The sequence below is a fragment of the Mustela nivalis genome, assembly GCF_964662115.1.
Source record: "Mustela nivalis genome assembly, chromosome: 5".
Lineage (NCBI taxonomy): Eukaryota > Metazoa > Chordata > Mammalia > Carnivora > Mustelidae > Mustela > Mustela nivalis.
The window spans coordinates 85,135,995-85,156,670 of NC_139024.1; the positions used below are offsets into that span (position 1 = coordinate 85,135,995).

Consider the following 20,676-nt stretch of genomic DNA (forward strand, 5'->3'; position numbering starts at 1 on the left):
GAGCACCTCCGTGGAGGGGGTAGGGGCGAAGTCCTTCCAAATCACTAAACTAATTGATTCTCTTTTCATTGGAAACACTGACAGAGACCCGAGGGCAGAGAGACTTGCCTGAACACACATCTCAAGAGGAACAGAGTCAACCCTGAAACCCAAGTCTCCTGGCCACCAGGCCCACCCCACACAGCCTACCAGGGGCTTATGGGGTATGTGAGTGGGGTGAGGGTAAGGAGCAGAGGAAACTCCTATAACTGTCACAAGATAGAAGGGTCTAGAAGTCCATGAAGCCATACCAGTTGAGAATCTGTCACTCACTCAACAAGTATTAATTGAGCACCAACTATGTGTCAGGCACAGTGAACAAAACAACAGTGAATAAAAACAAAGATCTCAGTCTTTAAGAAGCTTATGTTCTAGTGGGAGTCTGTTTGTTCTGTGACAAAGCAAAAATGGCAAAACAGAGGATTAAAAATTCACCCCCCACCTTATCCAACTGTATAGTTGCAGTGCCTGTACTGCAGTGCCTGTACGTCACCCTTGTGGTGATCTGTCCTTTGTTTTCTTAGAACCATGCACCCATCTCTTCGGTATGTTTCCTGCTTCCTGGATCGCTCCTCTTCATACTCCAGAGAGGCATCATGACAGGCAAGAAGGGGCCTGCCCTTCTGGATCCTTGTGGGGCCAAAGGATAAACATGGAGATGGCCATTCATGCGGATGGCCAGGCGGAAGGGAGGAAGCCAGAGGTCCTGCTGTGTCAAGCCCGGAGCAGGCTGCCCCTTGACCCATCATTGGTGGGGACAATCCCCGAGAAGGACCCCTCTGTCAGGGACAGCCATGGTTTTAGCTCTCAGAGTCAACCATCCACACCCCACAGCAGAGGGAAGGGGACAGCCCAGGAATAGGAGGGAGGGGCAGGGTTCCCCAGGGGAGTTCCAGGTCTAAAGTCATCTTTGGTAATGAGGATATCCAGTCTGGACCTCCCTGAACTCCAGCTGAGACAGAGTGCATTTCCTGAGTATTTCTACAGAAGCTTCTGAGATTAAGATAAGTGTACCAGTCAAATAAATCATGGTAAACACACATAGTACTTATGGTTCTTTGTTCCCTGGTAGATCAGCTTCTCAGGCATCCCTAGACTGAGGGGGAAAGGAACAGTCCTTCCAGGGATTTCCAGTATGAGGGAGAGACATAGTCTTGCCCACAGGGAGCCCCAGTCTGAGTGAAAACACAGCCCTGCCCTAATAGAGCCTTAGTCTGAGGGAGGAGACACAGTCTTACCCTCAGAGACCCCAGTCTGAGGGGAGACACAGTCCTGCCCTCAGGGGGACCCAGTCTAAGGGGGAGACACTGCATAGGGAGCCCCAGTTTGAGGAGTAGAGACAGCCCCATCCTCAGGGTGCTCCAGTCTGAGGGAGAAGACACAGCCCTGACCCTCAGGGAACACTAGTCTGAGGGGAGAGACACAGCCCTGCCCTCAGGGAGCCCTAGTCTGAGGGCGGACACAGCCCTGTCTTGAGAGACCTTCTGTTGTTAGGGGGAAGACACAGCCCTGTCAAGGGAAAACATCCAGTCTCAGGGGAAAGACACACTTTCTGATCTCTTAAGTGTCTCTGAGAAGTTATCCTTCTGTCTTCCTGCCCCTGTCTTGCCTCTATGTCTTTCTCACTCTCTGCCTCTTTCTCTTCATCATGTGTGCACACACGCAGAAATACATACACACACACACGCACATGCAGACGTTCAGAAGAAGGCTGGGGTGTGAAACTCAAGACCAAATTTTAATAAATGCCACAACACAGTGCAAACTCTAAGAACTATGGAGACTTAGACTCAGGGAGGCATCAAGGAAGATCTTGAGGTTGAGCTGCTGGAGGAGGCTCCAGAACTTACCTGAACTCAGGGGTCTTAAAGCCAATGGGCTTTCTGAGGCTCTGAGTGTGACTACCCTTGTCAGCAGATGTGTCCTCTGTGGTCACTGGGTTGGGGGTGTGAAACTCCTCACCTTGGAGCTGTTTCCTCCCAGCCTCAGCAGTCCTGATGCATCCTTGGCTTCCAAGGAAGCGGGACCTGGAAGGGTGAGGAGCACAGTGACTGAAGACATCTCAGAGTCAGAGGGGGATGGGGGCAGTGGAGCTGACCAAGAAACAGAGAATCCCTACTACACACAAGCACACACACACACACACACACACACACACACACACACCTGCCTTGACTTCCAGAGCCCAGGTCCTTGCATCTTCCCAGGGATGTGCTCCATGGCCCTTGTTTGGGACTCGATGCTGGGGAGGGCCCAGGGGTGGGCAGGAGGGGACCTCAAATGGATGTATTTCCAGTAATGTTTAGAAAACATCCTTCTGTTGCTTTGCATGACTCTAGTCATGTTTTGTCCCAAGAAAAGGACCATTCCAATTCATTTATAAAAGTGGAAACTAGAGTCTGTCCCCCAGAACAGACACAGTCCCAGTGAGAGCTAGAGGGAAGGAAGCCATGATGTCCCATGAAGACAAGGGGCGCAGAGAGGCTGTAAAGTCTGCCTTTCCTGCGCTCTTTAAACTCAGGGCGGGTTGCCTTCTTCCTTGCTGTTCATTTAGGCTGGAGGCTGAGGAATGAAGAGTTGACGTCTTTACCGGCAGAAGCACAACGTGGCAAGACCGCCCATCTCCCAGACAGGGCACTGCTCCAGTGATGGAGAGTTTGCTGTCTTTCAAGGCTGCCTTGCTTTTCACTAGATGCCTCCCACGGGGGCGGGGGGCGGGAGGGTATGGATTGTGAGGCTGCTTGGTCCCCTGCCCTCAGTCCGGCACAGAGGACGGGGCACTGGAGCTCACTCTCCATGTGACACGGAGGCCCAGAGCCTTCCTGGCTGTGTCTGGGAACTGGTCCTGGGAAGCCAGCTTTCACAGATGGGCTTTTGCTCTCAAGTGGCCCCATTGTGCTCTGGGGTGGCGCCAGGGAGGCGGGGGTGGTGAGGCAAGAAGGCTGCACGGGGATCCACCGCGTGATGGAGGTACACGGGGCCTCGGCCCTGGCCCAGCCCCTCCCCAGGCCTGGCCCGGCGCCTCCCTGCCTTGGCACAGCCCACGCCGGGATTATGGTTGAGCCAGACTTCCTGCGCAGGTCTAGCCACTCCTGAGCCCCGGGGGGCCGAAGGAGGAGTTTAAGCCCCGGGGCTACTGTCTGGTGGACAAACAAGATGTTTATTCAGCGAAGGTGAACGGTGAACGGGAAGGTCCAGGGATGAAGCTGCTGGTGCCTAGGCCCAGGTATGCGCCCTCGGACATCAACACCAAAGGATCTATGCTAGACATTATAGACACAAACACACACACCCACACCCACACACACACACACCCGCGCGTGCACCCACAGACTCTCTGTCTTAAAGGAGGGGCTCGGGTCCAAGTCTGTCACAGCAGCTACCAGTGCCAACATGGAAGGGAACTGGCCCAGAGAGGGACGGAGGCGGTAGCTGGTGGCAGGGACAGGGCATGCAGGGGGCCACTGCCAGGTCTGTGGTGTGGCGCCTCTGGAGTAAACAGACTGGGCCTTGTTTGATCTGGGATGCTGTCCTGGAAGGCCCTGCCTCCCCGGACTAGGGATCCACACTCTGGGGCCCTGGGCATGGAGAGTGGACAGATGGACAGATGGACCCCCAGAGGGAATCTGAGACCCCCTTGGGCCTTGCTCCTCAAAGTGTAATTCACGGACAGCAACATGATGGAAACGCAGAATCTTGGGTCCAACCCAGGCCCACAGATTATGCATTTACCTAATCAAGTTGGGGAGGCACTTCTCTGGGAGCTTCTTGGGCCCTGGATGAGTTTCCCTGTGAGCAAGGCACAGAGGACAATGTCATCGCAGCAGACTTCACTGGAGTCTGGAAGGCACCCCGCCATTTCCCAGCCTTGGGGGTGTGGCTACGTGTCTGGCCTCCCAGGTGGATGCATTCCTTCATCTCCCAAGTGTGCACTACAATACCCTGCAAGGCATGGAAGATACAGGAATAAGCAAAACCCAGACACAGTGCCTGCCCTTGCGGAGTTCTGGGGCTAGTGGGACTGGCAGCTAAGGTTTTCCTGAAGTGTCACTTGAGGTGCATTTGAAGAGGTTCCTTTGGTCAAAAGGGGAGAGGAGCCTATTCCAGGCAGAGGGAATAGCACAAGCAAAGGCCCTGTGGTTAAATGGAGCATGGCTGGTTTGAAGAACTGAAGCTCACCGCGGCTGGAAGGCAGAAAGGGGCAGGACCACTGTATCAGATGACCCTGAATGTGGAAGTCTCCAGTGAGCCAGAGTTCCCAGGTGCCTGCCACACTCATTGATTCAGAGAATCCTAGAATGCCAGGAATGGAAAGAACATCAGGCTTCATCCATGCCGATGCTTTGAACCTGACTTCAAACCTCAGCTACGTCATGAATGAAGGGTGGCAGTGACCTTGGGTCACAAATTTTTTTGTCTGAAAAGTGCAGGAAGTGACACCTACTTTGCCTGGGCTGGGAGTACCTCGTGTAAGACTTTAATGAGGACTTAATTTAGCTAGGACACATTTAGGCTGCTACTAAAAAGAGAACCCCCTGGGTACCTGGGTTGTACAGTCCATTAAGCGTCTGACTCTTGGTTTCCACTCAGGTAATGATCTCCCATACAGAGATCGAGCCCCACGTCTGGCTCTGAGCTCAGCAGAGAGCCTGTTTCTCCCTCTTCCTCTGCCCCACCCCATGCTCATGCTCTTTCTCTCCCTCTAAAATAAATAAGTAAATCTTAAAAGAGAGAGAGAGAGAGGGACCCCCACATATAATGACTTAAACAGGAAACAGTTTCCTTTCTCTGTTGTGTACATGTTCGAGTAGATGGTCTGGTAAGGAGGGCAGCCAAGTGGTGTTGGAGAGTCAGGTGTTTCCTACCATTTTGCTCTCCCATCCTCAACGCATAGCTTCATCGAATCCAAAGTGGCGGCTGCAGATCCTGCCATCACATTTGGACCCTCTTTCCTTTTAGAGGCACCATCTAGATGTGCCCAGCCTTCTGCTCAGATCTCATTGGCTAGAAATTAGTCATGTGGCCACACGTCGCCACAAGAGAGTCTGGGAAATGAAGTCTGCAGCTAGGCCACGTGTGTGTGTATTACTACGTGAAAGCGGGAGAATGGATATTGAGGGGCCACAGAGGGTGACACAGAATCTGAAGGTACAGCTGGAGTCAGAGCACCCAAGCAGGTGTCTCTAGGATTCTCCTCTTGGCTTGAGCTGCCCTGGCCCCCCTTTACTGAACTTATCAGGGGTGGGGTCTGTCCTGCCCCACAATCCACCAGCCTTCCTACCAACTTGGGGAAGCAGATCCAGGCCTGTGGAGGCTTTGATGGTGTAGGGTCACAATCATGGGAGGAGGCCCCAGCTCTTGAGGGGCCCCCATGACACCACACACTGGGTTTTAGGAGGGTCTGTGGCAGGCTGGTAGGACAGCTCTGGAAGAGGGAGGTTTCCACTGCTCACACTTGTCAAAGGCTACTCTGTCTGTCCTCAGGGTAGTGGGAGAGGCCATCGGGGGGTGGGGAGTGGGCTGGCTGTGGTTTCATTACCTGCTCCTGAGTCAGGACCAGGGGTGCTCCCATGGAGCACTTTCCTACCGGATTGTGTGACCCTGAGAAGTCCAAAACCCACACCAGGGATTCCTGGGGCTGTGTCCCTCCCACTGTCTGGGCAACTCATCACAGCTGGCTGCTGGCAGTGGCTCTCCTTCTGGGCCTCTGCTCTCGCCTCCCGTTGTCCCCGAGGGGAACTGGGGGAGTGTGTATGAAGTAGGGGTTATAGGAGATTGGAGTTTCTCAACCTTGACACTATTGACCTCTTGAGCTGGATAATTCTTTGTCCTGGGGGGCTGTCTGGTGCATTGAACGGTGTTTGGTAACATCCCTGGTCTCTCCCCACTAGGTATTGGTAGCACCAAGTCCCTCTCCAGCTGCCAGAAGTTTCCCTGAGAAGCAGGGGAAATCAACCCTGGATGAGAGCCACCAGAAAAGATTGAAAATGTCCTGATTTCTTAAAGGAAGAAGTCAGGGATGGTTGGAGAAAAGGGGGGAGAGAGAATGGGGGGAAAGGGAAAAGAGAAAAACAGGTGGGAGAGAAAAAAGAAGGAAGAAGGGATAGTGAGAGCGAGAAAATGAGAGAAAAGGAGAGAAACAAAGATAGAAGGAGCAAAAGAGAGAAGCAGGTGTAGAGGGCCAGAGGGAGGGCCAGACCCCAGAAGGCAGGGGAGGGCAAGTAGGTCTGGGTATTGTGCAGGAGTCTGGGGATGTAATGGGCCATGCAGGAGCTGGCTTGGGGCAAAGAGACCATCTCAGAACTCTAGTGTCCTGGGCAAAACCGAGGTCCTGTCACCCGACTTTCTGGAGGCTGGGCTGCAGGTCAGAGCTTTTGGGGTCAAGCTTCTCCCAGGTCTCTGGCCATGCTGCTTTCTTAGTGGAGTTAGAATTTGAATGTGGGATTTCCTCAAAGTTTCTTTAAGCCTCAATTTTCCCCTGCAGAGAATGGGCCATTACTAGAGAGAAAGCATGGAGGTGCCTGCTTTTTATGTCTGCTCTCTCCTAGAACCCCACAAAGATGATGACCATAAGGCATGGCCCACAAGGACAAAAAGAGTGGAGCTCAACTGTAGGCAGCAGAATTCTGGAAGCTGGAAAAGTGTGGGCAGTTAGCTTGGCAGAAGCTGCAGCTTCAGTGCCTGGAGTAGGTGGGGTGGGGGTGGGGATGGAAGAAGGGGCTGGTGAGCAGGCTGCTGGGGGGGCACCAGGGGAGCTCAGTCCGTTAAGTGTCTGCCTTTCACTCAGGTCACGATCCCAGGGTCTTGGGAGTGAGCCCCGCATGGGGCTCCTTGCTCAATGGGGAGCATGCTTCTACCTCTCTCTCTGCCTGCTGCTTCCCCTGATTGTGTGCAGTCTCTCTCTCTGTCAAATAACTGAATAAAATCTTTTAAAAAAGAAGAAGAAGAAGAAGAAGGAGGAGGAGGAGGAGGAGGAGGAGGAGGAGGAGGAAGAGGAGAAGGAGAAGGAGGAGAAGAAGGAGAAGAAGGAGAAGAAGGAGAAAACGCAGACTGCTTGGAGCTGCGAGTGCCTTGAATGGCTCAGCATGGGGCAACAGGAGATCCCTCTGAAAGGAGGTGCAGTTGGGGCTGAGAAGACTAGCTGGAAGTGGGCAAAGGAGAGAGAGCCTCAGGTCGCCTCTCACATCTTGCATAGCTGGACACTGATTTCCCCACCTTAGCAGAGAATGGGCTTGCTGATCGTCAGAGACGTTTACACAGCTGAGGAAAGACTTAAGTGCCACTACCCTGTACACAAAGAATAAGCTCCCTGAAGCCCTTCCCCACTCCACATCAGAACTGGAAACACGTGTTCATGTGCTGGCACATTCTGGGGAATCTCTTGAGGAAAATTGGCCTGAGAGAAAAAGCCTACAGAGGCTGACATTTAGGGGGTTCTCAATGAGAGGATCAGCTTGCCACCAAGTCCCTGAGGCACAAGCCCTGGTCTTACAATCAGAGACAGTCTTAAAGATGAATTGACAATGGTGGGTCGCTGGGAAATGGAGAAGAGGCATTGCTATGAAGAAAGAAACCAAAATAAGCAAGTAAGAAAAAAAAAAAAAAACACCCATAACTCAGAGATGATGCAGAAGCCAGAATCATTTTTTTTGTCTCTTTGAGACAAAAATATTGTTTCTTTGAGATAATATTCTCAGAGATAATAAAAATGCTGTCACCTTTGAAACAAGAACAGGATGCAATAAAAAAGGAGCATTCAGAGAATAAAAAATAGCTCTTGGAAATTAAAAATATGATAGCAACCTATTTGCATCCTTGCTAAAAATATTTAAACTGATTCTCACCATGACCTTACTTACCCCACAATACAGGGGTTAGAGGGATGAATAAAATGGCATGGTGAGGAAATAATCAGACAAATCCAGCATGTAGGACATTCTGTAAGACAACCTGCCTTAAAAGAAAGAAAACCTGACTGTAAGAAAACCTGACTCTTAAAATGTTCTTTTCTGTAAGAAAACCTGACTCTTAAAATGTCAATGTTGTCAGAGAAATAGAAAGAGAAACTATCATGTATTTTTAAAAGACTAAGGAGACCCAACAGCCAAATAAAATAGATAGGATCTCCGTTCAAATAGACCAGCTATAAAAGAAAACGTGGACATAGGGAAATTGGGATCTGGACAAAATATTGAAGATATTATGGGATTATTGTGAATTTTGTTAGGGGTTATAATAGTGGTGTGATTGTGTAGCAGAACATTTTTAATTTTAGGATCCGCAGGCTAAAATACTTAAAAATCAAGTGTGGGGGCACCTGGATGGCTCAGTTGGTTGAGCATCCTGCTCTTGGTTTCAGCTCAGGTTGTGATCTTGAGGTGGTAGGATGGACCCCATGTTGGGCTCTGTGCTTATTAGCAAGGAGTCTGCTCGAGATTCTCCCCCTCTCCCTCTATCCCTCTTTCCCCCATTCTCCACTCATTCCCTCTCTCTCTCAAATAAATAAATCTTTAAAAATTATTAAAAAATAAAGTATAATATGATCTTCAAATTCCTTTCAAATGGCTCTACCAAAATAGATAGTTCATAGATAGATATATAATAAGCTTCAATCTTGTCCTGTGCTAGTACAATAACTAGTACAATAACTAGTCACATGTGGTTACTAAGCACTTGCCATCATCTATCTGAATTGTGATATGCTGTGATCATAAAGTACACACTGTATTTCAAAGACGTAGTACAAATAAAAGGAATGTAAATTTACCTTGATTGTTTTAATATTTATTAAAATATAGTTTGAAATAAAATATTAATTTCACCTGTTTCTTTTTACCTTTTTAGTGTGGCTGCTAGACTTCTTTTTTAAAGATTTTATTTATTTGAGAGAGAGAGAGAGAGCATGTGTGAGAGAGATCATGAGCAGGAGAGAGGGGTAGACGGAGAAGGAGACTCCCCACTAAGCAGGGAGCTTGATGCAGGATTCAGTCCGAGGACCCTGGATTTATGACCTGAGCTGAAGGCAGACGCTTAACTGACTGAGCCAACCAGGTGCCCTCTACTAGAAGGTTTAAAGTTACCTATGTGGATCACATATTTCTATTAAATAGCACTAGCCTAAATGTCAGGAAAAAAAATGTTAACTCAGTTATTTTTTTTTTTAACTTTTCTACAATCTGTGATTGTCTTAATAAAAAGTTATGAAGAGAAAACAAATAGTAAAGTAGAGGGCTTTCTTTTTAATCACTAAGAGTATTGACAACAAAGTTTGGAAAGTCCTCTTGAAAGTAGAATAAGGGGACACCTGGGTGGCTTAGTAGGTTAAGCATCTGCCTTTGGCTCAGGTCATGATCCCAGGGTCCTGGGATCAAGTCCTGCATTGGGCTCCTTGCTCAGCTGGGGGTATGCTTCTTCCACTGCCTGCCACTCCTCCTGCTTGTACTCTCTCTCTCTCTCTCTCTTTCTCTCTGACAAATAAATAAATAAATTAAATATTTTTAAAAAAGAAAGTAGGATAAGAAGACACAAAGTAAAGATTAGAAAATCAGACCAACCCCAGAGTCCTAACTGAAAATATGTAGAACACAATAAGCACAGAAAGGAGCTGAACAGCATGAGCTTCTAGGTTGAAGGGAAGCCTGAGGGCTAAATGAACTCCAGAATATACAGACAAGTGCTCCAGTAGCTAAAGAGACCATAAAATATTTCCAAGGTGAAAAGACAACAACACGGATCACATACAAAGGCCCTGGAATTAGAATTTCACGGAACTTTTCTGCAACCACACAGGAAGCTAGAAAACAAGAAGGAAAAACTCTCAAAATTCTGAAGGAAACAATTTCCAACCTAGGGTTAGATACCCAGCCCAGCTATCAATCAAGCTAAAGGTAGGATAAAGATCTTTTTAGACATACAAGATCTCAAACATTGTTCTTCCCTCACACCATTACTCAGAAAGCTGAAGGAAGTGTTCCATCAGACAAGGGAGTAAACAAAGAAAGACGGAAGACAATGGATACAGAAAACAGGGGCTCCAGTGCAGGAAGGAGGCAAAGGGAATCCCCAGTGAGGAGTGAAAGGACAATCAAGGATGTTAGCTCTGTAGCAGGCCTAGAGAGCACCCAGGGACAGAAAGATGTTTGGTTCAGAAAGAAATTTATCAAGAAATAAACAAATGGGTCTGATGGATAATCCTGGGAGGAGTTTTACAGCTGTACAGGGGGCTTGGAAATTAATCAGTGACAGAAACTTACAAAATTAAGCAAACAAAACACATGGAAAACAAAATGAATGCAAGAAAGTGTAGCCAAGTACACGAGGTAGAATTTACATAGTCATAATAATGTGAACATATAAATTAAAATCCAACTATAATAGAAGGACTGGGGAAGAAGTTTGGGTGTTGGAAGCCATATGGAGTTAATCCCCGTCTTTTCTAGTAGGGAGATGGGGCACAAAAATAGCTACACGTTATTTGGAGAAGTGGAAGAAAAATAAGAAATGGTTAAAAAGCCTAGAAGAAGTTACCTCTGGGGACTGGGGATGGGGAAGGGTGAGGCAGGCAATGCCTGTTTTTCCGTTACCGTCTGTGTAGTATTTTTTTTTTAACTTTTTGGAAGTATTTTTATATATATATCACTTTGCTAAAAATAAAAATTGAATGAAAAGATAAAAAGAAAACTCGGGCTATCCAGGGCAGGGCAAGTGAATGCCCAGAACTGAAGGTCATTCCAGGTGTCACTGCCTGGCAGCTGCCTACGTCAGCAACTCCGGACATGGCCAGAGGAGCTCTTTTGGAGAAACATTACCCTGCCCACCCCCATGACTCATAGGCTCCCATTGTTTCCACCCCCTGCCATTCTCCCACCATGGCGATGTGTGCGCTGATGTGGGGAGCAGAGACAGAAGAAACTTTCTTGTGCTCTTTGTTTAACTGCGTGCCCCACTCCCATCCCCAGGGGTACAGGCTTCCTTGCCAGGGACCAGGTGTTAAGCAGGGGGGTACTGGGTGCCAAGAAGGAAGAAAAAAACAATCTTAAAATACCCCTATGCTTTCCTATTCTGGAAACTCAGAATCATGTGTTTGAGCGGGACCTATGAGTTCAACTGCCAGCATCTCCAAGGAGTGGACACCGACCCGTCGCCTGACTACGCTGAATGACAGGGACCTCAGTGTCTCAGAGGCACAATGTGGGGTTTGGGGGCAAAGGGACGGGTGCATAGGGGTCTTCAGTGCTTATAGGCTTTTGTAGGGGCTGTTCAAGTCCCATTATATTAATCAAGGCCCACTGGTTATAAGAGGTGAGGTTCCACGGAAAGATTCAGCTCTCGGGGAAGCTCAGCCTGTCCAGTTCCTTGTCTCTGCCTGTCTTACTATGTGTCTGTTCTATCCTTCTGCTTCTGTCTGCATACCTTCTTTCTCTGACTCACACATGACCGCAGAGGTCTGCCACCACTCCCAAGCCTCCATGACCTCACGGCTCTGCTCACCACTGCTCACTGTCTCAGTCTCTCAACATCCTTGCTTCGAATGCCTAGCTAGGTCATCCCACTGGTGCATCTCGGTTCCAGTTTTTCTCTCCCAGTCCAATCAGCGTTGCTAAGGGGGAACACATGGTTCGGAGCTACAAGCGATTGTCTGAAAGGTCCCAGGGGAAGCAAGGGACTCTTCATGAGCTCTGATCTCCTTGAAGCCCAGACATGCTTGCTCCTTTCCAAGGTGGGCAAAACCTCACTGTTTCTCCCAGCCCCTCTTCCCCCCAGCAGTTCACATGGCCAGTCCAGAAGGGGCTCAGTGCAAAGATGTGCTGGACATGTGGCACATCTGGCCATGTAGAACATCTGGCTCTCTGAGGAGGGGAGAGCCCTAATTTGCAGTGCCTGCCCATTTGCATGGTGTCACTGCTCCCACTAGGGCTGATTTTCAGCTATCGACACGATGTCCCAAAACGTGAAGTTGAGGAGAGAAGCACCGTAGTTCCCATTATATAACAGTCCTTCCGTTTACCTCCAATAGATGCAAATATCCTCAGAAGCATGGGTAACGGTGGCATGTGATGAGGAAATGAGGAGCTCTGCCAATTTATCACATTGGTTCTTACTATGACTTGTGTGTTTGTATAATTTAACTTCTAGTACAGCCAGCTTGTGAGATGTCTGAAACTGGAGTCACCGGGTCCCCTGAGCCAGTTCGAACAAGGCTCCTGAGCACTGAGTTGGAAACTTTCCCCTGGTGGTAATCTGAGTGGACAGAAAGACAGAGAGGGGGCCCTGACTGCCTGGCAGGTCATTATCTGTTCCTCATTTTTCCTTCCTCCTTCGTCACTAACATCAGCTGTTCCAGGTAACCTAAGAGGGACAACAAATAGAGATGATTTGAATTGAATGGTGTGTGATGTCAACACCCCAAACAGAGCGGCTGAGCTGCAGGTGAAGGAATCAAAGAATGACAAGGAAGTTTCACATCCCTGGAGGTAAACACGGATTTCAACACAGAATGAAAACACCGGCAGGGATGGATTGCCGGGGGCTCCCAGACACACCGAGGGACCTGCCCTCTAACATCTCCGGCCAGGTGTTGCCAGAAACCTGGATATTTCCAAGGTTTTACCCCAAACTTCCTGATTCAGAATCTCCCGAGATGGAGCCCAGGAACCCCCTGGTGGTTTGGGGGGGCAGTTGCCACAAGGGCTGGGATCTACGGACCAGGTCACTTCCTGGGTCTTGAGGAGGACGATTGGCTGGGAATTGTGGCCAGCACACCTTCTCTGGTAACCTCTCCCTTGACCAGGGGAGCCTGCTCTGGCAACCTGGTGTGGTAGTTAGTAGCCCAGGCTGGGACTTTGTTTAGAACTGAGGCTAAGCGTCTAGCTGTGTGACTTGGAACAAGTTACATAACTACTCTGAGCCTCAGCCTCCAAATGCAGCTAATGATGGGATTAAAGGAGACCATGGACCAACATGTCCCTGTCAGTGCCTGTGTGTGGTAAGGATTCCACAATGGCAGATGTGGCTATGTGGGTCACACTGCCCAGATGGTGGCAGCCCCCAGGTCTCCCAGGACTGTTTAAACCTAGCAGAGAGGGTATCAACATAGTTAGAGAACCCCCCCCCCCATAGAAGGGGCTTTGATATCTTGCAAGTAAAAATTTTGGTCTTACTTAAGTAAGGACTTAGGGAATGTGCGTGTGTTTGGTCTCAGCTGGGACGCTGCTTCAGTTTTGGATTCAGGGAGGCAGATGCTATTTGCATCGGATGTCCCAGTCCCTCCTCCCGCTCTGGGTGTCAGCCCCGCTGTAGTGGACAGCCCCACACACGCTGCCCAAGAGCTTCCCAGTGTGCCTCAGTGCCACTCTGCTTTTCCACCTCAGAGCTCTCTCTAAAGCTGGCAGAAAAGTCACTCAGCTCAGAGCAAGTCCGCCCTGTGTTCTCCTTATCTCCTGCCGTGTCACAAACCACCCCAAATCTCAGAGGCTCAAAACAGCGCCTATCATTTATCTGCTCATGGTTGGCTAGGTTCTCTTCCACACGGCCTGGGATGTCCACGGATGTGCCTTGGCTGGGCAGATTCTCTGTCCCCGTGCCTTCCCCACATGGCTAGTTTGGCTCTCCGCAGCACGGGGCTCAGGGTACTTGGGTTCCTTACCTTTCATCTGGTTTCCCCAAGAGCTCAAAGGTGGGGGCCGCCAGGCCCCTTAATAGGTAGGTTCAAAAAGCACAGAAGGTCATTTCTACAGTGTTCTATTGATCCAAACAGTTGGGTCCCATGCCGAGGGAAGAGACTCCACGTCTTGCTGGGGGAGTAGCGAGGTCACTTTGCCAACAAGTATGTGGGCGGGGAGACATTGTTGTGGCCAACCTCGGACCATGACAACTGCCACATCCAGCCTGCATGGGAGGAAAGTGGGGACTAATGCCTCTGGGGGCATCCTCAACAAGGAGGGTGGCATTTGGTGGGTAAATGCAGGGCTCTTATCCTCCAGAGGCACAGTTCTGAGGTGCACTGGGCAGGTTTTTCAGAAGATCCCTGCAGGACTGAGCCCCAGTTTCCCACAGTGGAACCACTTCAGCCTCTCCACAATGCCCCCTTTATTTCCTTTTGCTCTTTCCCCATCTTTGTGCTCTTAGGCCTTGTTCTCCTGGAAAAACAAACCAAGACACTCAGTTTTCCTCACTTGAAAAAGCCGTTTAAATTGGGCTGTAAAATTTTGCACCTGCCTCCAGGGGCTGTTGAATGATCCCGCAAGAACGGACGGGAACAAGCTTTGTAAACTGGGTGGCCAGCCACAGAGGTGAGGGGTCACCGCGAGTGGAGGTATTACTCCCTAGGGAAGGCAGGGACTTGGGGGCTGCTGGTGTGGGAGGTCCAGTCCCCCTGATCATCTGTGAACGGTGACTGGGGCTGCTGTGGGGGTGATGAGCGGTGAGGGCAGAGGTGAGGGGAGCTGGGAGGGGAGGGGTGTGGACAAATAAGGTGTGCTGTGTCCCCGTCCTGGCTGCCAGACGGAGGTGACTTGGCACAGTTACGTGACTCAGCAGGCCACCACCGCCTGGGACAAGGTCCCTCAAGATCATGTACCCAGCTCTGCTGAGACTTGCCCTTGTGGGATAAGATCTGCCTCCTGATTTGGCTTTTGCCCCAGGAAGAGAGACGGAGTTACCACTGGGAGGGTCCAGGACTCTCTGGCTCATTCACCTCCACTCAGGAAACCCTGAAACACTGAGCCCTTCCTTCTCTGTGGGCCCTGCGGGAAGTATCCGAAAGTGAACAAGCCACTCTCCGCGTTCTCGGGGCTCCCGGGCAGGGACTAGATGTGGGACACCAGGCCACGAGCACCTTGAACCGCACTGAAGCAGCTGCTTGCTGAACTCCTCCCAGAGAAACTGGCCTCCAGCATTAATCCCACAAGGCTTTAGGATACCACAGGGAGAGAGGAAGGGCATAGCCCGGAAACAGCATGGGGCAAAGTCGTGGGCGGCCTGGCTCACTGCAGAAACTTTTCTGTGGCTGGAGCCCAGAAGGACATGGGGGTGGGGATGGCCATTAGAGGAGGCTGGAGAGGGGGTGTCCGGAAGAGCAATGGGAGCCCAGAAATTCAAAGCAGGACGAAAAGGGGGGTAGGTTTGAGTTCTGATTCTCCCTGCTGGGGGCAGTGATGGCCAAGTGGGAGAGGGTCTGTGTTAGGGCCAGCTAAGGGTCCTCACTCACTCATTCAACAAACATCTCGAGAACCCCTTTCAGGTGCCAAGCAAGCCCTGATGCCGCTGGTACGAGGCTCCACATGAGGGGCCGCGGGGGCTTGGTTGGAAAGAAGGGGCAGGCGAATTTAGGAGTTCTCACTGTATTACACAAACACATCCTGGAGGTTCTCACGCTGGTTTCCTGAACCAGTTGTGTATGAATTTGGAAGTCGGGGACCTGTTGCTTCAGGGGTGACGAACTGTTATTTCGGGGCTGAGCTCAAACCTCAGGGGCGCCACAGAAGGGCCGCCAGTCCTGGAGACCCCGCCCAGCCTCATTCCTCCCCCTCCTTCCCCTACTCTGCCCCAGGCTCAAGAAGCCCTCCACCCTTTCCCACATGATAGATAGATGACCAAAACCTGATTGGGGGACAGGCACAGGGAGGGTTCATCAGAGAAAAACAGCCCACCAACAAGCCCATCAAAACCCCTAGACATAATAACTCCACGACAGCTCCCTTGGGTCCCCTCCCTCCTCGGAGATGTGCGATCACTTTGCTATCCCCCCCCCCCCAAACCTTGCTTCGCTGCCTAGCCCTCCTGGTCTACCTCTTCATTCTTCCATAGCAGCGTGACCAAGGACTGCGGGCACTTAGAGGCGAGGAAATCCTGTCACAGGGTGTCACTGACGCGGGTTATGAATCCCGAGTCAACAAGAGGGTTCCCGTCGGGTTCCTCTCCCCTGACTCCCAACCACCTCGCCTACCTTCCATGCCCGGCAGCTCACGACCGACTGTGACCGTGACTTGAGGTCTCACCACACCCCCACCCACCACGTGGCATGCCCCCTCTGCTTCAATCCCTTAACAACTTGGGGCCTCCTGGGCCCCACCTTTTACTAGGAAATCTCCGGACTCATCTTAGCCATGGTCGCCCCAGACCACACCTCCACCCCAGTCTGGCATTGGTGCTTTCTGTCTGTGGGATGCTGTGTGCGCCTGGTAGAGACAGGCTTTCTTGAGCCTTCATCTCCTTAGCTGACAATGGGGCCCAGTGACCTGTGGTGTGGGGACGCTCCGTATTTGTCAAAAGGGCTTGGTGAAGTGGTCAAGCGCTAAATAAGGGTAGCGCTTAGTTACCTTGAGGTTGAAAGGTGCTAAAGCAAAACCAGAGAATCTTGGACCTGTTGTTGGGGGAGGGTGTGGGGGTGGGGTCAGGAAGGTGAGGGAGGGAGGTGGAGAGTCGTTCTGGTCGAGGTAGGGATGATACCAAGTAGCTCTAGAATGGGTTGGTATTGTTCAACACATAGGACCCTTTGTAAACACATCCATGCCTTCATGAAAATTGTGACTCACTCCTGAAACCACAGAACTTTACATTTTTCCCCAATAGACTCCAACTTTTAACTAACGTCCTGTCTGGTGCTGTTTAGGGGACTCTGGAACCATAGAAGAGACCAGTCTCAAACCCTTTAAATGGACACGGACAGGCTCAGCCTGGTCAGTCCTCCTTTCACATTCTTTCTGATCCCCAGGGCCCATCCCCCCAACTCAAGCCTGGTCCTGTTATTCTCTGGCCCAGATTCCAAGGCAGGAGCCCTTCCAGGGGACATCAGTGGCCACAAGCACAGGCTTGCTCCCTCCTCCCATGCCTGTGGCTGCAACAGGTGCAGGAGCATGGCTGTGTGGGTTTGAATTCAGGCCTACTGAGATCTTGCCCCAATCACCTCTCCACATTTCCCCTGGCCTGTAAAATGGGCACGTACACCCACTGCATGGTAAGATCTTTTGCAAGATCAGAGTTCGTTTGTGGAGCACGAGCAAGAAGCAAACTGCAGACAGTTTACACGATCCCCATCACTGCCCCAGAGCTCTCCCCGGCTCCTCACTCCTTCCCAGTTCTAGGATCCTTTCTGCAAGGGTCTTCCCCATCCACCTTCAGACCTGTTAACTGCCACCTCCTTCAAGAAGCCCTCCCTGACCACCTCCTCTTAACTAGCTGGCTCCTTCCCAGACCTCCTCAACTCTTTTTCTCCCCTTTCCCTTCTGGACCACCCCAATCCTCACCATGACCCGCACACTGTCATCCGTTCTTCCCACCCCCAATCCTCCCAGACTGCCCCCACAGAGCACACAAATGCCAGGCTGCCCTGTCCATCTTCAAGGCTTTATTGTAAAAATGTTAAAATAAATTACATTTAACATCATTGCTAGTATGTACATACAGTGTGTGAGTCCAGGATGGCCAGCGACACCCAGCTAGGTCGGGCAAGGAAACTGGGATGAACTCAGAACATTCAGAGAAACAGAAGGCTGCTCCTTCTCACCCAGCTGCCCGGCCAGCACAGCCCTGGGTCACAGGATGAACGCAGGTGGGGGTCACACACACCCATCACCGTCTTCACATGTTGGTGGCGGGGGGAGGGGGTCTGGCCCCACAGTATGTGGGAGGGGGCTGAGAGGCGGAGAGTTTGGGTCAAGGGTGATCCCTTGCCTCCTGGCCAGCGTCAGTCACCCGTGAGGGATGCCTCGCCCCTACCACCGCCACTCTGTGTGTGTGTGTGGGGAGCTCTCGACAGCGTGGTGCTGGCTGAGTCCACCAAGAAAGACCCAGCTAAGCTGTGGGTAGGAGGGCAAACAGTTGGTGTCCCAATCCTTGGGAGCCTGCTCTTCCTCCCCTGCCCCCCACCCCCGCCAACAATGGAGCCAACAATGGAAGATCAAAACAGCAGTTTATTCAAAACCAAACCAAACCAAACCAAACCCTACAGGGCAGAGAGGGCTGGCCCCAGGGTGTACCTGGCAGAGGACCTCTGCTGCCCCACACCAGAAGCAGTCTGTGTGCACTTCACATTATCTTTTGCTCCCCATGTCCCCAGTCTTTTCTTAAACACACAAACGCATGTGCGCACACAAATGACAAACCGTGGCTGCAGGTGGGAAGCTGATTCACATCTTTGGTCCCTCCCATGTGTAAGCCAAGAGGGACTCGGCCTCCCCCACCATGGGGGCCAGGAGGGCAAGGGAGCCATGAGGTCCTTGTTCTGAGCACAGGGAAGGCTGGGGATGGAAGGAGCCAGAGCCGAACCCAGCCCTGTAGCCCCCCAGCCACCGCTACCCTCTCTTCCCACAGCATTCCCAGGGGGAGGGAAGGCCTGCATCTGTCACCTCTCGGCGGAAGAGTGAGTCAGGGAACTGGGCTCCGGGTGGCTTGGTCTGGGCAAAACCAGGACTCAGACCGTGGGGCCAACTCAGAGCTTGCTGGGGGGTCCTGTGCATTCGGAGTGTTTCAGCATCTGCCTGGGGTCTTCCCCTCCCTTCCCTTGGGCGCCTCTTCCCTACTGAGCTTGCAGTAGGGCCTGGTGGGCACATGGGGTGGGGTTGGGGGATGCTTATACGGGCATCCCATGCAGCGTGCTGCTATTTGCTGAGGAGCTGGAATGCTCCCCACACCACTGCTGTACTTTCTGCAAAGGCAGGACCCAGGGCTCCTAATGCCCTCCCCCCACTTCTGAAATACTAGCTACGTGCTGGGCACACAGGAGCTCATTAATACTGGTGAACTCAAATGGCCGGGGCTCCGAGCCTAAGAAAACCGTGTGACATGCTCAACCAAACACCCGAAGACCCATGCAGGGGCAGGCTTCCTGAAGGGTCACCTGCCAGGCCACACACGTCTCTGAACCACCAAATACACCAGCCTCCCACTGCCAGCGTGCCCATTCAGCCAGAGAGCAGGGGCCCTGCCCTGGGTGCACGCCGAGTCTGACCCGCAGCATCTCACCGGAGGGGATGGAAGGTGAGGAAGGGCCCTGGCCCCCCACTCCCAGTTCCAGGGCTGCCCCCCACCAGGGGCCAGAGGTCCCAGCCGTAGTAGGACGCTCCAGGATGAGGGGAACAGAAGCCATCGGAGTTGGGGTGGGGAGCCGGGCCTGCCTCACGTGCCCCTGGGGCAGTCTGACTGAATGTACTCGTTCATAAGCTGTTCGTAAGGCAGAGAGAGCTCCGACTCCGTGCTGGTGAAAGTGGACTCGTCGGATGATGGGAACTCGCCCAGGTTCAGGGGCGCCTCGGCTTCGGTCCCCTCCTGGGGCCTCTCCTCCCCAGCCAGGTTGTCCTCTATGGAGGACTTGGATGTCTCCTCGTCCGAGAGGCCGGCCTCCTCGTTTGCAAAGGTGATGCTGACGTTCTGGAAGATGAGCGGGTGGTAGTCCTGGGCGTCCCACGGCTCACCCTCCTCGCTGATTCGGTCCAGCTGGTTAATGAAGACCTCGGAGGTCGGGGAGCCCTCCTTGGGGGGCCCTGCCCCGGCCTCCTCGCTGGGGGGCCGCGACACATGGCCTTTACTCCTTAGTGTCTGAGATACCTCTTCCAAGCTGGGCACCCGGTTCTTGGAGTAAACCACCAGGGGGGACAGGGAAGTGGGGAGGGCTGGAAGCCCACCCCCCTGGGGCCCCAGCCCTGGCGCTGGAACCCTCTCCCCAGCCCCGCTCGTCTTCATTGCCTTCTTCCCGATCTGCTTGATGAGGTCATTGTAGGTCTCCTCCTTCTTGGACAGAAAACCGAAGATATTGAAGTCCTTGGATGCCGTACTCCCAGTCACTTGCAGAGCCTTTCTGGAGTGTGGGGAGCTCTCAAAAGACTCCTTCCGCCGCCGCCGCCGCTTCTTGATGGCCTTGTGGACCTCCACGAACATGCTCACCTTCCAGTTGACAAAAAGGGACAGCCAGGCCAGTCCCAGGTAGATCCAGAGCTCCACAAAGTAGCGGTACAGGGCATGGTAGTTGGCGCTGGGGTTCACACCTGCAGATGGGACAGGAACCCCCGAGGGTCAAAAGTGGGTCAGCAGGGACCTGAATACATGTCAAGGCCACTGCTGGGTTCTCTGAAAGCAGGCAGTGTCAGAAACCAGACTGTTCTACCATCCTGATGATTCATGTCCCTATCTTAGTCTCCAACCTGCCTGAGCCTCCGAGTCCTCAACTGTCAGAAGCCAAGAGAGTGGTTCACCAGGATAAGGTAGGCTCCAGGTCCCAGGTGATGGGAAATCGGTTAATGTAGCCACCATATGTGTCAGAAAATAGGTCATGAATGTTTGCCTTTCGATTATCCACTGTACCACATCTAGGTGTTCTGTGCACCTTTGGGGACGTATATGTTATAATTCAGTTAAAACCAGGATGGAAACTAAGTGAGCGTGTGGCCGGCATATTCACAGCAAGGGATGGACTCACTGGTTTAACATGAGTGGGGCTGGTGGGTAGGCCAAGAGGGCTGTGCCCACCGGTTTCAGCACAAACTGCTCTAGAAAGATGTGATTCTCCGTCAGTGGGGTCTGGCTGCTCCCGGACTTCCTGTTTCTGCCTTCTTCAGACTGGCCCTTCCCATGGTCTAGAGGGCTCTGCCACCCCATACCCTCCTCCTCTGAGCCCAGGCTCCTGACACCTGCTCCAGAGAG

At 51.9% G+C, this 20,676-nt stretch overlaps 1 protein-coding gene across 1 annotated transcript in view; it reads right to left on the reverse strand.

Moving 5' to 3' along the window:
- Positions 1–17,366: 17,366 nt before the first annotated feature.
- The window catches only part of KCNK5 (potassium two pore domain channel subfamily K member 5), a 37,567-nt gene continuing 34,257 nt past the window's right edge, over positions 17,367–20,676 (reverse strand). The window contains exon 5 of the mRNA XM_082732114.1: positions 17,367–20,021. Coding sequence (XP_082588240.1) covers positions 19,156–20,021 — 866 coding nt within the window. The 3' untranslated portion in view covers positions 17,367–19,155. The remainder of the gene's footprint in view (positions 20,022–20,676) is intronic.